The sequence below is a fragment of the Protopterus annectens genome, chromosome 3.part1, assembly GCF_019279795.1.
Source record: "Protopterus annectens isolate FY-2018-M chromosome 3.part1, PAN1.0, whole genome shotgun sequence".
NCBI classification, from domain to species: domain Eukaryota; kingdom Metazoa; phylum Chordata; order Ceratodontiformes; family Protopteridae; genus Protopterus; species Protopterus annectens.
In genome coordinates this window covers 690,494,808-690,511,396 of record NC_056732.1, presented here as the reverse complement: position 1 = coordinate 690,511,396, position 16,589 = coordinate 690,494,808, and the positions used below count along the sequence as shown (strand labels likewise).

At 38.0% G+C, this 16,589-nt stretch overlaps 1 protein-coding gene across 1 annotated transcript in view; it reads left to right on the top strand.

Annotated features, from left to right (window-relative positions):
- KCNQ3 (potassium voltage-gated channel subfamily Q member 3) overlaps window positions 1-16,263 on the top strand; it is a 1,103,931-nt gene extending 1,087,668 nt beyond the window's left edge. Inside the window, exons 13-15 of the mRNA XM_044066246.1 lie at window positions 5,696-5,791; window positions 6,158-6,242; window positions 15,224-16,263. Coding sequence (XP_043922181.1) covers window positions 5,696-5,791; window positions 6,158-6,242; window positions 15,224-15,946 — 904 coding nt within the window. The 3' untranslated portion in view covers window positions 15,947-16,263. The remainder of the gene's footprint in view (window positions 1-5,695; window positions 5,792-6,157; window positions 6,243-15,223) is intronic.
- The last annotated feature ends 326 nt before the right edge of the window (window positions 16,264-16,589 follow it).

Below are 16,589 nucleotides of genomic sequence, written 5' to 3'. Positions count from 1 at the left end.
ACACTGTTACACCAGTGTGTAGGTGGGAGCTGGCATATGGAGTCCACTGCCAAGAAGGATTTGGAATATTGTACCTCGGGCCTGATGGCTAGATCTTCTATGTTTTGCATATGTTGACTTGAGGAACCCTTGATCATTGAGTGTTACAGCAGATATACTTCAATTTACTTTCCACAGATGTGCCATTCATGGTCTCCACTCTGCTAGTAATGTAACACATATAGGGAACTTTAAACAAACACACGCATGAGTGGGCTGTTCTGGTAGGTTTTTGTACATTCTTCTGGAAGTATAGACTGCTGTATATTCAGGTCATCTTATTCTAAGGAATATTATAATAAAATTTATTACAGAAGTCCAACATAATTTTAAACACAAAATAAACAAATGTAAAATAAACACATACTCCCTTTTGTGCTCTTTCACCATGTCCCAGGTTTCTTCTCACAGCCAAAAGACAAGCTGAGAGGGAACTGGCCAGTCCCTTTAAACTATACTTAGCTGCGAGTGTTTGTGTGTGTGTGTGTGTGTGTGTGTGTGTGTGTGTGTGTGTGTGTGTGTGTGTTTTTCACAGGCACACACATAAAAGAGTGAACTGACATAGATTCATAGATTGTTACTAGGCTAATAACCTGAGGGGTCTTTCTAAGCATAGCCACATTTTCCCAAAAGAATAATGATGTCCTTTTTCTGAATAGGACATTGACAGCCAGGCATTTATAAGTTACTTCTGTCCATAAGGGACATGGGTGCTAGGCCCAGTATAAATTTCCTATTCCCATACACAGGTCTAGGTTGTATTTAAACTGGGTGATAGAAAAGCTCAGCTTCACATGGATGGGAAGCCTGTTCCATAGGAGTGGCAGTCTCTGGGACACATATCTGTCTCTCCAGCATGTTTTGTTTATGTCACAGAAAAAAAATCAGATCCCTAGACCTTGTATTTCTGGTACTCATTGATTTACAAATATGTTGAAGATTCACAAGTGTGAGGTTTGTGGCTGCCTTATAAGTGAGGCATAGACCCCCCTCTGGAATATATAGAAGACTGAGTAGAGGAAAAGGACTTTAAGGCACTCTGCATAAGGCAGGTCTGTTATGCCTTGTATTCTTTTTGTAAGGAACCAATGAGGTTGCTCTAGTTGCTGCATATGCCTGTTCAGGTACATACCAAAGGGAGCATTGTACTCTATGACTGGTCTGATAAAGGTGGAGTACAGTGGGATAATGACCTCTTTGGCCCTAAATGCCATGCCCTTACTTATAAGTTGCACAACATAAAAAGATTTCCTCACCACTATGGCCATGTGGAGGTCAAAGGTAAGGCTACTGTCTACATGTGTACCCAGATTCCTGACCACTGGGTTAACTCCTAAGGCTGCATTATCAACATGGTAATTAGCCGGGATGGTTGAGTTCATATAGGGTACAATTATGCATTTCTTAGCACTGATTTTAAGACCATGGCTTTGGCACCATTTGTTAGTCAGAGATAGACCTTCTCAAAAAATGCTAGTATCTGCAGGGGCTGGATGATAATCACCAGCTTGCAATCATCTGCAAACTTAGTCAGCCATAAACCTTCAGCATTTGTTTCCATTTCAGAGAAATAGATGCCAAAAAGGAGTGGGCCCAGTACGGATCCCTGGGGGACTCCAATTGTGACTAGTCTCTTGGTGGAGGTGGCCTCACCTATTTTGACCTCCTGGCTCGTATCAGTGAGCCAGTTGGCTATCCAGTGGGTGATAAAGGGTTTATATCTAAATTAGTGAGATTTTCTATAATGTCTGAGTGTGGTATTGTATCAAAAGCTGTGGCCAGGTTAAAGTAAGATGTGTGCAAAGTCTTAACTTCATCCAGTGCTTTGGTGACCCTTTCAAAAAAGTCCACAAGATTTAATAGGCATGACCTTCCCTTAACAAAGCCAAACTGCGATGGGTCCAGTGTTTGCAGGTTACCTATGTCCTCATTTATCATTTCCATGATGATTGTTTCCATGGCCCTACATATGAGGCTTGTAAGACTTATGGATCTGTAGTTACCAATATTAGTGGTTGGACCTCCTTTGTGCTGGGAAATAACTGTAGCCATCTTCCATTCCTTGGGCACAAAACCTGATTGAAGGCTCCAGTTGAAAAGTGATTCAAATGGACCAGAGAGGTCATGTTTCATGCTGTTTTCTAAACATCCTGGGATGTTATTGGGGCCCACAAATGCAGAGCTTTTGGCCTTAGAAAGTGCACTGATGACCTATTCCCTAGTAATGGTTAGGAAGATTATGGTATATGGTATTTCCTTTAGACTAGCAGGGTGGAGAGTGGCAGGAGAAATTTGAACTGAACCTGTCAGCCAAAAGTTTGGCAATGGCCTCCAGTTCAGTGTGGGTGATGATATTTACAATAAATTGTACTTGTTGTGTATCTTTCCTGATGTTTCAGACATAGCTGTATAAAGCTTTGTGGTTGTCCTTTGTCTGAGAAGCTATATTTTCTTTAAATTTAGCCTTTGAAGTGTTAAGCCTCTTAGCTGCCTGTTTAGATTGGTCAGGGGGCTTTTAGTATGCATGGCTTTGTTCCTCCTATGCTTGGCCAAGATCTTTTTTCTTTTGTTGTATAACCAATTGATATTGTGATTCTAACAGGTTGGCTTGCCTTTTGAGTTTGTCTTATTCTTAATGTGAGTAGGCACAGCTATCAATAAAACTGTACAGAGATTTTGTAAATAGCTCAGCATATGCCATGGTGTCTGGAAATTAGCCAAGGTATTGCTTAGTAGTGAAATTTTAGCCTTGGAATATTTCCTAAATACTGTTGGTTTCACTGGATCCCCCTGATTTAAATTTGTTTCAAGTAATACTGCCTTATGTTCAGATCTGAAGAGCGAAGACATTACATTGGATGAGGAATATTGCCCCCCCCCCCCCCCCCATGTTCGTGAGTACAAGGTTAAGGATGTTTGTACCCTTGGTAGGAGAATGGACCAACTGTTCCAGGATGCTGGTATTAACAAAGTTTAGGAATCGCTGGGTTTGTGCATTAGAAGTGGTGTAGGATTCCCAGTCTATAGAGGGATAGTTGAGATCCCCCTAAGAATATCATATTGGGTTGAATGTTGAGAGACTCTAGTACATTGAGATAGGGAGTATGAGTTTCCTGGGACATGGATGGGGACCTATAGGTTGAAAGGATATGGTACAACACCCTGTTTATGGTGAGTTCCACATGTATGAGCTCTAATGGGTCATACATTTTAACTAGTCTGGATGTGAAGTTGTTTTTAATATAGACTGACTCCACCGTTAGTTCCCTCCTGTGCAGTAGCTGGTCTAAAGATGTAAAAAGCATTATAACCTTACACTGGCAGAGTACTCTCCATGACCTTAAACCATGTTTCTGTTACTACATAGATGTCTACACTCTCCAGGGAGAGGAAGGCTTTCCGGGAGTGGAATTTATTGTTAATATTTCTAGCATCGAGCAGTACCACCTTCAGATATTCCTTTAATAGGTTCAGTTAAGTCAGTAGTTTTTTCAGATTGGCATTGCTTAAACAAGGCTGTATGAGGGTGGAAAAGGTGTTCACCAATATCTGAAAGCCTAGAGTGGATATGTGCAGACCATCCCTGGCAAGGCAGTGTGGTCTGTCAACCATGTCCTCCCAGGCAGTCAAGTATTGTACCCTCCTGGATTGACACCAGAAGCTAAGCCAGTTGTTAAAATCAATCATTTTCTGTTGGTAATGTGGCATCCTCCTTGGAGAAGGTAGTATGCTGCTCAGTGCTAGGCCCATACCTGCCTGAGACACATAATCTCCTGAGCATTCTGTCCATGAGTATTTTTGCTGTTCACTATAGGCTCCAACTCCCTGTGACCCTGAATTGACTAAAGTAGAGATTGAAAGTGACCTGATGAATAAACCTACAGAGGTCGCATGACTAACATAATCCACCGTTTCCAGATCTCTCAAAATGTTAAGACTGCAAACAATGATGTTCACGTGTAACTAATGAAGTAATTGTCAATACTTGGCTGTAAAGCATACCTCTCAACTGGCCAGATTTTCCAAGAATGTCCAGATTTTTGCCTCATATTTTTGATCTGTTCTTTATAAAATGTGTGGTTTTCTGACAGACAATTGATTAAAATCACTAAATAATGACAGACATTTTAGTGTCCAACTTAATATCCAGTAGAGAAAGTGCATGCTAGCACAAAATCTGTCCTTCTAGTAACTTTCTGTAAGTTTATAAGTGCAGTATTTAAAATTTGTCCCTGATTTACCCCCATTATTTCTGGCCTTGTCCAGATTTCTTGTGGTAAGCGGTTGTAAGGTGTGCTGTATAGTGACAGAAGCACATCTGGATATATGTAGTCCCATTTAAATATGTGCTTCAAACCAGAAGCAGTTGAATAACTAACTATGCAATGAGAACTTGAGCATGATTTTTTTAACATAACACACAGAAGGAGTTATGTTAACATTGTTGTTGTAAAAGTCATAGCAAAACTGACAACCTCTATTCCATTATCTATCTGCTTAATGTACAGAAAAGTAAACTCATTGTTCTCTAAGCAAAAGAAAAGGAAATTCATTTTCACAAATGAGCAGATATATGTTAAACGGCACAAACTTTCAACTTATTAAAAAGATTCACAGTATATTAAGTTTAGTTGGTCTCACATAATTTTATATGTTTCATTTTGTTATTACTCTTAAATGAACAGAATGATAGCAATATTCTAGCAAAGACTGTTTATATGCTTCTGATGAAGATTCACATTTTAGATGGATGTCTTAATGTGAGATTTTGAAATCTGTTTTGTTTCAAACTGACACATTTTAACTGACTCCCTTTTTGAAGTCTGAGATCCAATACTGAGAGCCCTTGCACTTTGAAAATTAAAATGTGATTTCCTGACAGAAATAGCATTTTTCAAAGTGAGTTTTGCATGTGAGGTGGAATGTTTACTACTTTTTGGGAGACCCCTGTAAACTGTTCATAATTCTGAACACTGGTACCAGCGTGCAGCATTCATCCTGCGCCTTACCTGAGTAAGAGTCTTAGTCCAGTAGAATTTACCTGGCCAACAGTTTGCAATAAATTAATAATTAATACATAAAGTTGCATATATTTTTATTAACTGCATTTATATTCAAAGTTCAAGCAAATGTTTGAAGCCAGATGCAGCCTTTCAAATGAATTACTTTGGTAGTTATAATATTGGGAATTTAATATAGGGTTGAACCCTTTTCGGTGTTAAGTAACTGTGTTGATTCATGTTGTTGAATAAATCATTACAGTGATATATTTCTAGAAGCCTGCAATGCGGTTGGTTGGTTGGCTGGCTCTAAATGCTCAACTTGAATACCGCAGTATATTTTTATGCAATGCCCTCTGCACAAATGTTTACCTGTAGTGAATTACCAGGAAGACAGGGAGCTACATTAAATGTACCTGCTCATGAACTGTTTTCAGTTCCCTTTACCAAAGATGTAATAGTCAATGTACCCACTCTGTCTTTATTTATGTAGTTGCTGGGAAAAAAAGAAACAGAGAGATCTTGCTCCCTTCACTCCCCCTGATTTTATGACCTTTGGTAAAGTAACCAGATTTGTAATATGTGCTGTTTTTTTCATAAACTGAGAAATAATGTGCATTTCATATTTTAAATAAGTATTATTCCTTACTTTATAGAATAGATATGGTACTTGCTCCTGGGCCACCATCAACTCCTAAGCATAAGAAGACCCAGAAAGGCGCTTTTACATATCCCTCCCAACAGTCTCCAAGGTTTGGCTAATGCTGATTTTGTGCTTTCAGTTGTACATATTTGTTTAATATTATTCTTTTAAACAAGTTCAGGTATTCCATTCACTGAGGAGTGTCCATTCTTATGTTATATTATTCTGTTCTTTCATTTTCATTTCGGCATGAATTTTGACTATTCAATCATGTCTGTTTAGCTTAATGGTAAAGTAGATATTGTTTGGGAGCACAAATAGTAAATTACATAATTAACTAGAATGTTTATTTGTATATTGGCGTACTATTCAGAATAGAAAAATAGATATGTAGTGATAAAGAGATAACCCATTTTACTCTTAATTTTCTAATAACAAGAAATTCAAAAGGTACTAAACAGATTTCCATTCTTAGAAATGAACCTGATGTAGCCAAAGGATCAATGCCTGATATTGAAGACCAAAGCATGATGGGAAGATTTGTCAAAGTTGAAAGACAGGTAAGTAGAAAACTGTGTTTTTTATAATGTAACTTACTTAAACCAGATATTAAATTTTACAATTTTTTCAGAGTTTCTCTTCACCTATGCCATTATATCATTATATTTCATAGCAGAACAGAGTGGTCCTAGCTATATTTTAAAATTATGAAAACTTAAAATAGCTATTCTTTACATAAAGCAGCAGTTTATTATTTTATTTTTATTCATTTTTCAGTTGCAGTTTCCCTTCTTTAGTTCTTTTCCCAATGTTGATCTGAGAATGCTGTGTATTACCCGTTCGGATTTCAGCAATATTTACATATGTATTTGTGTGATGCTAGCTTCCTATTATTTAATTCTTAAAATATTTGTATTTTTATTTATCTATAGCTGTCAACATCTGTCTGTATGTCTATCTATTTATCTGTCATGTATTTATTTATTTATTTATTTATATACATTTGTTAATCAGGGCGTAGCAGTGATCCATCTGGAGCTATTTCAGGCTCACCCTAGATGTTGAAAAAAGAGCACATAAGAACAAAAAGCAACAAACATGCATTACATAACATAGCATATGTAAAATTATACAGTATGAGATTACATATTTAAAAAAAATGACTAATACATTTTTCTGTTTGTTTCTCTTTGTATTCTGGACTGGCCTGAAAATTGTTCTTGTTGATCTGTACTTCGTATAAAATAAATAAATGAAATAGATAAGAATGTAGAAAAGCAGCAAAAGCAGTAATAGCTAAAATGACACTTATTTCTTCCTCATTTTATAACTCAGTGCTACTATTCATCTCTGTAAAATAGAGCAGATAATGGAGTAAGTAGAATGGAAATCGTAGTTAACACAATTACCTACTAGAGTGTTATTTTAATGAAGAGCTTCATCATGTCATTTTGTCAGCTTAAAGTCTCTTCATCCAAATATATATTTTTTGATTTTTGATGGGTAGGTCCTGTCTGTTTAACTGTGTTAACTTCTTTGACAAAGTCACTAAGGCCTTGGATGAGGGTAAGTCCATGCACACAGCTTACCTCGACCAACTAGCCAAAGCTTTTGATGCCATTCTTTGCACAGGCATCTTAGATAAACATATCAAACTAAGTGTAAACTTTTTTGTTTCCCACTGGACAGAAAATTGGTTCATCAAAAGATACCAACAAATTAAGATTTGGAGCACAGTGCCCATGAAAAGGTACATTACCAGTGGTATCCCCAAGAGCTCTGTATTGGGGCCTGTCTAGTTTGACTTATAATTCTCTGGAAAAGTCAACATCAAGCTAAGTTTGCTGGTGACTGTAAATTCAGACATCACTGACTCCCCTTGGGACTCCCAGTTTTGACAAGAAGGTCTAACTTGCACAGACAGATGGTGCCTCAACTACATTCTCAAACTAGTTGCCAAAAGTATAGTATCATATCCTTTGACAAATAGAAATGCCTTTGCTCCTACCACATTAATGGCAGTCACCCCCTCAAAACAGACACATTTATCAGAGATCTGGGCACATATTTGACAGTGTGGTCTCCTTTAGCCACATTGTAGCCACAGTTGTAAGGAAATCCTCCTTTGTAGCCTATCAAATTACTAAGGGTGTTTCCACCAAGTCCAAGGATGGTATCATGCCTTTCTACTTCTCTCTTATTAGACATAATACAGTGTTATCTTTGGCATGTACTTGTCTAGACATATGATCCAACTTGAAAGACTGCCAGCATATCCTCACAAAGAAAATTAAGAGTCTGAGTGCAATTACCCATGCAGAATACATTAAAGCTCTTTCTCTCTCTTTTTTCTCTCATACAGAATCCTTAGGATGGCCTCTTCTGTCCTACAAGACCTCAGTGAGCCTGTCCTGAGTGACCACCTTCGTATTCATAAAACTGTTAAGTCCATGAATACACATAGTCTAAAGACCTCAACCTTCACCATAACATAAACTGAACCTGCTGGCATGCTAGATATTTCATGCAATGCATTCCTGTCCTTCAGAACAGACTCCTCCTTCATATTAAACAAACATTGCCCTCACTGTCCTCATAGGCAACCTGGATGAGTGGATGGGTAGAAATAATACCTTTATGTGCAGTAAAAAGTAAAATAATAGATGTCTTTATCAAATGCTCATATTATAAATAGCTATACCCCATTTAAGGTAAATAGTCACACATACATATTGGGTTGGCCTAAATATAATACCCTGCCTAATTACAATGCAAGCCATCATAGCAAATCTTAGGTGAAATGGATTTCTAGGCAAAAGAAATCATCACCACACACACACACACACACACACACACACACACACACACACACACACACACACACACACACACACACACACACTGCCTGCCAGTTTTCTTCCCAGTGCCTCCTGTTTTCTTGCCATCTTGGCCTCCCCATATCACTCAGCGAATTACTTTTTTTGTACTTCATGTTGCTCTTCAGTTTTTTCCTCAGCCTTTCAACACACTTTAACTCTCAAAGACTGCACTACTGTTGTGAAGGAAATAATTCACTTAAGCTGTGAGTCTGGGGGCTGCTATGCCCCCAGAAGCCCTGAGGATCTAGATGTTCTGGGATACATTTCAAACTTTTTTTCCAACATTTTGATCCAGTGGTGGCCCGAACAAAAATCATGAATAGGAAAAAAATTCAGTCTTTTTTTAAGGAAGAAACAAATTGTGTCCAAGACTTAATGTTCAGTTCTGAGGATACATAAATTGTATCTTGGACTAGTGCATTCCTTCCTACCCCCCCCCCCCCAAAAAAAAAAAGATAGACACCTTCTATCTATCCCTTTGGTGTTAGATTGAGATTAAAAATAAAGAACAAATGGAATCTTTCTCAAGTTGAGGTTGTCAAACATATCGATAACATGTGTTCTCACCTCATAATCACTCACCAAAACAGCCAAATTCTCTGTAACCCTCTGATGTTAGATTGAGATGAATGTGAATAAACTAATGACTGCAGTAATGTATTTCAACTTTTTTCTGCTAGTTGTATTTAAACAACATGGCCACTAACCACAAACAGTGACCGCCTGAGTACACATTTGATGTTTGATTGTGAAGAAAGTGAAAAATAGTCATCACAGCAATATATTCCCACCCCACCAAGGTAACAGCATTCTTAGAACTACACCTTTACTTTCATCCAAGCACAGCCCCCTCAGACACAAAGCTATTATAATTATCACCGATGTGTAATCACTAGGAAGCAGTCGAAATAATAGCCACAGTAATGTCCTTCACTTGTGTCCACAACACAACCACAATCAGTGTTTAAAAAAAAATAATGAAATGATGTCTTGGGCAGTGGATATCATTACTGGTCCACTGCACATTGTATCTGATTGACTGCCAAGATAAAAATGTACTGGCTATAATCTAGGCTATTCTGTACTGCAGACTAATCACAACATTCCAGTGTTTCTACTTAAGCACACAGACCAGGTCTTCTGTGTGACACTAGCTCTGGACTCCTACATCAACTATCGCATTCAAGACTGGTGTGTGCTCATTTCATTAAAATTTGTAGGCTTCTGATTGGTGGTCAGTGTCATTGGTTAAACAGAGAACACCCATGAAATGAGTGATCAATGCATATATAAGGGGTGCTGCAGCCATTGCAGGTCTGAACAGGGCTACTTCAGCCACAAGAGCTGTTACAAGCAGCTTTTGTACTTATACAAATAAAATGAAAAGTTAAAAAGCATTCCTAACTGAATGGCTCCCTAGGTAGTCAGGTAGTTTGCCTATGCCTAAGACCAGCTATGCAAGCCACTAGTCTTATAACAACTGAAAGAAGTTCCCAAACTAAGTTTAACCTAGCAATTCTTGGTCATGAACAGAGCCACAACTGGTACATCTAGCACCCAGTGCTATTTCCCAACAGCAGGAGTTTGACATCCCTTTTCTACTCAGTCAGGATTTTCAAATCAATGTTCAAAAATCCTTTCTCACCTCTTCACACAGAACTGTATTCCTAGGATATCTGTTATATTCTGCCTTGGGAAGAGCCTTTTTTCCGCCAGACAAAGTAGAGATGTTTCAGCTGTTCATCCTGTGTTTCTCCAGTTAAAGTCATGCATCTGCAATGCAATTTCTCAGAATTTTGGGATACATGGCAGCTGTGATTATCATGCATCCCCTGTCCAGACTCCACATGAGGAAAATACAATGATATCTCTAATCAGTTTAGATTTAGCATCTACACCCTCTGTCCTTTCAGATTCTAGTTCTGGAATTTGCAAAAGGGATTTTTGTTGATAAACCAGATCTTTTGCAGTCAGGATCTCCATCTCTCCCTTACTACTCCCTCAGTCTTTAACTGCTGATGCATCAAATGTGACATGGGGAGTAGTTTCCAAAGGGGTAAAACTACAAACTCTGTGTAACACTGTAGACAGAGAGAAGCACAAAAGTGTCAAAAAGATGTTCACAGTGATCAGTGCTTTGAAAGCCTTAAATCTTCTCTGGTCATCAGGCCATCTGGAATTTTACACAGATGACTGCATAGTGATGTGGTACATAAACAAATAAGAGGATACCAGATCTTACCATCTTTGTAGACTAACCGTGATAGCCTAGGAGATAGGAACTTAGCTCATTTTGACGCTGCAGTCTTCATTTGTTCCATCAGAGTAAAACTTGATTGCAGACAAGCTTAGCAGAACCAGGGCAGACTCCCATGAATGGAAACTTCATTCTGGGGTCTTCCAAGATTTGATCCAGCTGTGTGGAACACCTCAGGTAGATCTGTTTCTCTCCTTTCAGGACAGAAAGCTAAAGAAATTTTGCTCCAGGAGTTCTTGCAAACAGGTGTGGAAGACAGAAGGCTTGTCTTTCCCATGGATAGGAATGTCCCTGTATGCTTTTCTACCCTTTCCAGTGATATCCAGGATATTCTGACTCCTTTCTGACCCACACAACAGTGGTTATTCCTTCTTTTCAGTCTGGCCAAGCGCAATCGCCATGGCTTCCCCACAGACTTGGATTTGCTCTTATAAGACAAAAATTGTTTTATACACCCTGACCTTAAAAATCTTCAACTAATTGCCTGTATGATATAATTTGTGATGGAATTCTAATACCTTTTAGGCACTTTTTTCCTGAGGACAAAGAGCAGGTACTAAAGGAGGTGAAAAACCTGTTACTATGAAATTATACATGTACAAGTGGAAAAGATTTTCTAGTTGGTGCCACTTCAAGGACCAGGACACTGTTTAGAACTAACTGCCTCTGGTTCATGATTATTTATCTGAGTTATTGTCCTCTAGCCTTTCTTATTCCTCTATCAAGGTGCATTTTTAGCCCGTTTCTGTTTGTCTGCCTCTTGATCCTCCTTTCTAACTGCGCAAGTTAAATAGTTTCTGAAAGAGATGTTTCATATTCGCCCCTTGGGAAACAGGTGGCTTCTTCTTGGAGTCTCAGCTTTGTACTTGTAAAGCTTATTTTGTCTCCATTTGAACCAGCTCATCAGGCTGTATTGAGGTTCTTAATGTGGAAGACTGTTTTATTCAGTGTGTGACATCTGCTAGGAGACTACCAGAGTGAGTCCATCCCACCACATGTTTTAAAAGAACAGGGTTTCTATGAGGACTAATCCTTCTTTCATGCATAAATATGATCTCAGAGTTTACTTTAAGTCAAACTACTCAGCTCTCTGTCTTCTTTAATGAACCCAAGAATAAGGAAGAAAAGATTCTTCAAAATGTGGATGTTCACAGGCAGCTCAGATACAACAGACACAATTGTAGTCTTTAGGAAAGCTGAGCAGCTTTTTGACTTCCCTGAAGGTAAGAGGAAAGGACAAGCAGTGTCAGAACAGACCACTTGCAGGTGATTGTCTCATGCTGTTACTTTTTGTTATACTTACCATAGTAAGTCACTTCTAGCAAGGTTAGGGCCTATTTCACAAGGGCTTTTAGCTTCTATGATTTTTTTTAGAAAGAGGTGGACTCTAGAAGCACTCAAACTGGATTCCTTTTCCAGGTCAAAAGCAGACATTGCTAGGACCATTCTTAAGGGGCTCCTGTAGTCTTATTTATTGGCCTAGTCCCCTTTTCAGTTCTCTAAACTATGGCAATCACTCGTATGGCTTAGGCTACTGCAACATACTGAGCACAGTAGAGTTGTGTAAGTAAATTTATCTTAAAAGTAGATGTTCTAATAGATTCCTGTTGCAGTAGTTCCTCCTCTTTCCAGACCCCTTACTTTCTTTGTTTTCTTTATATGGTTCCATGGTGTGGATGTTTACACTTTTTTGTAGATAGTTTACTGCTGGGTTTGTTTCCTAGCATTTTCTTTCATGGCTCTGCCTCCCTCCTAGGTAAAAATGATCTGAAGCTTTTTTCCTGCTCCTCCTGCTTTTATATGGAGCTTTTCCTCTACCTCCAGAGTGTTGGAGCTTGTGGAAGGCACCTTGTTTCTTTAAAAAGCTCTCTAGTCACAGGGGGTAGAACCCATATACCTTAGGCTACTGCAGTGGTGATCTTTTAGAACATTTACCATTGAGGTAATTTAGCGTGGTGCTGCGGTAGCGTTGTCGCCTCACAGTAAAACGCTGTCTGGTTCGATTCTCAGCTAGAACGTCTTCTGCATGGAGACATGCATGAATGGGTGTACCTTCATTGAAGGTTGTGCGTCAGGCCTGGCAAGACAGTATGTAAAAATCAACTGCCAATCATTAGCGGACCGGAGTTCCATTGTGGCGACCCCTAACCGGGAAAAGCCGAAAGACACAAACAAAATCATTGAGGTAATTTACTTACACAGCTGACTTTCATAATAACTTCTAATCCAGTGCTTATTATGAATTAGTATTTAATGTAGAACTTAAACTTACAGTAAGGCTTTTTGTATCTTACTAAATATTAAATGCTACATGACCAAGTGAATAGCAGCATTGTAACTTAACAATGCACAATGTGTCTATCCTTCAGTTAATGAATACCAAATATAGATTTCTATTTTCATTTCTGATGCAAGATGAGAAATAATGAATAATCAGCATTTCATATAAATATCTGTTTATCATAGTAACAATCAAGTGACAAGTCTTAATATATTCAGTTACAGTCGTAACATTTATTAAAAATATATGCACTGTTTATAATATACCACTTTAAGGTAAGGATTGCCCCTACCTCTTTTTATTGATGTCAGCCATCTTCCTTTTTTCTCCTTTTTTATGTAAGTAAACAAATAGACAACATAACTATGAAGCTTGTCATCTGACTCTAAATCATAGAATGCAGGAGTCATGCTGCTCCTCTCCATCTGGGACTTCATATATACTTATATTAGTTTTTCATTCCTTTGTTTTTTTTTTTTTTGTTTTGTTTTTTTACAAATTATTCCACTTTATCATTCAACCAGGTGTTTCATGTTCATTTTGTAGGTCTTCCTCATTCTGTCTTCCATTCATGTTTGTGAGTAAGTTCTCCACAGGATCATAGGAAGCAAAAGTTAAAATAAGACAAGAGACCTTTCTGATACTCTCCTTAAGCTGTACTTCACACTTCCAGGAGGGCAATCCACCTATTAACTTGGTCTCCTGACACTGTACTAAACTTAGCTACTATTAGTTGTACTTTGCTGCATTGAGAGATGCTATCGTGCAGTTGACTGCTGATTTTATATTACTGCTTCCCCTAGTACTGGCTGTTATTGTATCCTCTTATTCTAAACTTTCAGTACACTAAGCAGCCAGATAACAGTTCAGGACATTTACCCTTGTAAGAAAGAAATTCTCTTGGCTGACATGGAAGACAAATCAGTTTGTGTCTCTTCTGTAGCCAGACTTGTAGCACTAGGTACTCTTAGATAGTCTAATGTGGCATACACAGCATTCCCTATGAGAGGTGCAGGTATTTTCACAACACATCACACTGTACCACCCGTACATCTTTGGCAGTGCTGGTAGGTTGATGGAATATTGCCCAAATAACTTTCCGTGACACCGTGACAGTTTAATATATATATATATATATATATATATATATATATATATATATATATATATATATATATATATATATATATACTTGGGAGTGGAGGGAATATCCTCCCACAATTAATATGGAAAACTTATCTCTGAGGTTTTTGCTGAAAGTTTTTTTTTGGGTCAGTCAGAATTCACTTTAATTACTGTAGCTAGATCAACATGATTCTGCATGAGCCACCAAAGTAGCAAATGCAGTGGCTATCAAAAACTCAGTTATTAACCCCTCTAGAATCCAGAAGGCTAAATTTCAGCATAAAAATAGTATTACCATATTATCACATTATCACATGTCACTGCATCACCAATCTGTAGACTGTATTTACACTGTCACTGGTTCATGGAAAACAGAAATCTCTTAATAATTGGTGACTCCACTGTCAAGGCACATAGACCCTATACTTATAAAGCTAGACAAAGGTAGGGTGAAAGTTAGTTGTCTCTCATGCCAGGATCTTTGATGTCATGAGGATGATTAGTCCCTAACACTAGGCAAGTATGAATACAGCTTAGTAACAGCTAACATTTGTGGGAATTACTTGCAGTTCTCAACCCTGTGGGACATAAATCTGTTTCTTTCTTGTTGCATTAAGAACTTAGAATGTTTAAATCAATTAATTCGTCTTTACCAAATCCCTTTTTGTTTGGAATTGATCTATCCTGAGAGAGAGAGAAAAAACACTTGAAATGGAGAATCTGTTTGAGTAAGTTTCTTATGTCCTTTTCGTGAAATCATAAATAAGCTCATTTTAATTTAAATGATCACAAGGATTCATTTTTTTCAAAAGGCACTATTTTCAATAAGAAATGAAAAGGCATTTGACAAGGTTGGGTGCTTCCTAGAATTAATTGGCTCATACCTGTTTCCTTAGCAAATATATGTCTATATCTGAAATTTTGTTTTGTTTTCTTTTATGTGCAGTCTTCATTTTTCACCAGTATTCCATTTAATATCTTTCTGTTTGTTCTCTCTAGGTTCACGTCATGGAGAAAAAAATAGATTTTTTAGTTGATATGCACTTGCAGCAAATGGATCAGTGGCAGGTGGAGCCAACTAGATATTGCATAAAAGGAACTCCATCACACCAGAGCCTGCCAGAGGACAAGGATGGGGAAGACCGATATTCTGAGATCAATCGTGTCATCTCAAACTATGCTGACCCATGTACATATGCACAGCAGTCAAATTTTTATCAAATTCCTGTTCACAAAGTGAGCCCATATGGCTTCTTTTCATTAGAACCAAGGAACTATGCTGCTGGGCAAACCTGCATGAGATTTGCTACACCTACTGTTCCATCATATACAGAAAGACCAACGGTTTTGCCTATCATAACTCTTATAGAATCCAAGCGTGGCTTGCAGTCTGATGGGGAGTTTTTCAGCTCCTATTCAAACAGAGTTTCCCCAAAGCAACATGAAAGCAATGTAAGAGACAGTGACACACCTCTCTCCCTTCTTTCTGTCAATCATGAGGAACTTGAGCGCTCACCAAGTGGATTTAGCATTTCCCAAGATAAGGATGACTTTTTTGGCCTCAATAGTGGATCTAGTTGGATGAGGGAAAAACGATATTTAGCTGAAGGTGAAACAGACACTGATACTGATCCTTTCACTCCTAGTGGGCCAATACCTCCTTCCTCCACAGGGGATGGCAGTCCAGATTCTGTGTGGACATCCTCTAGCAAACCAATTTAGCAGGATTGCTGCTTGCACTTGTACAGCATTTATTAAATGTACACTTTGTAGATGTCACCGAAATACATAATCTTGTTGCTGTAACAGGCATAGCATGGAATGCATGTATGGTAGAGTTAGACACACTTGGCAAACTTTTATAACCCCCCAGGTATTTTTATGTCATACTGCAGAATAAAATAGCTAAATTTTGTGCATGGTTTGCATGAAGTTACACTGTTGCAATGTATGAATCATACACCAAATTTCTTCAGCTTCATTGTACACTTCATGTGTGTGTGTGCGTGTGTGCGTGTGTATGTGTGTGTGTGTGTGTGTGTGTGTGTGTGTGTGTGTGTGGGTGTGTGTGTATATATATATATATATATATATATATATATATATATATATATATATATAAATATATATAAATGTGTGTGTATTTGAGTATATTCTTATTCATAGATAGAGTCACAAACTGTTGATCACAATCCAGTAAACCTCAACTCAGTGAACTACAGACATGGCTTTAACATGGGTCTTGTACACTGTTAACAAACTGGGTTTCTTTGGATTGAGACTGATGATTCTATCATCATTTTCTCAATAATACAAAAGGCACATATACATGTATATATACATACACACACACACACACACACAC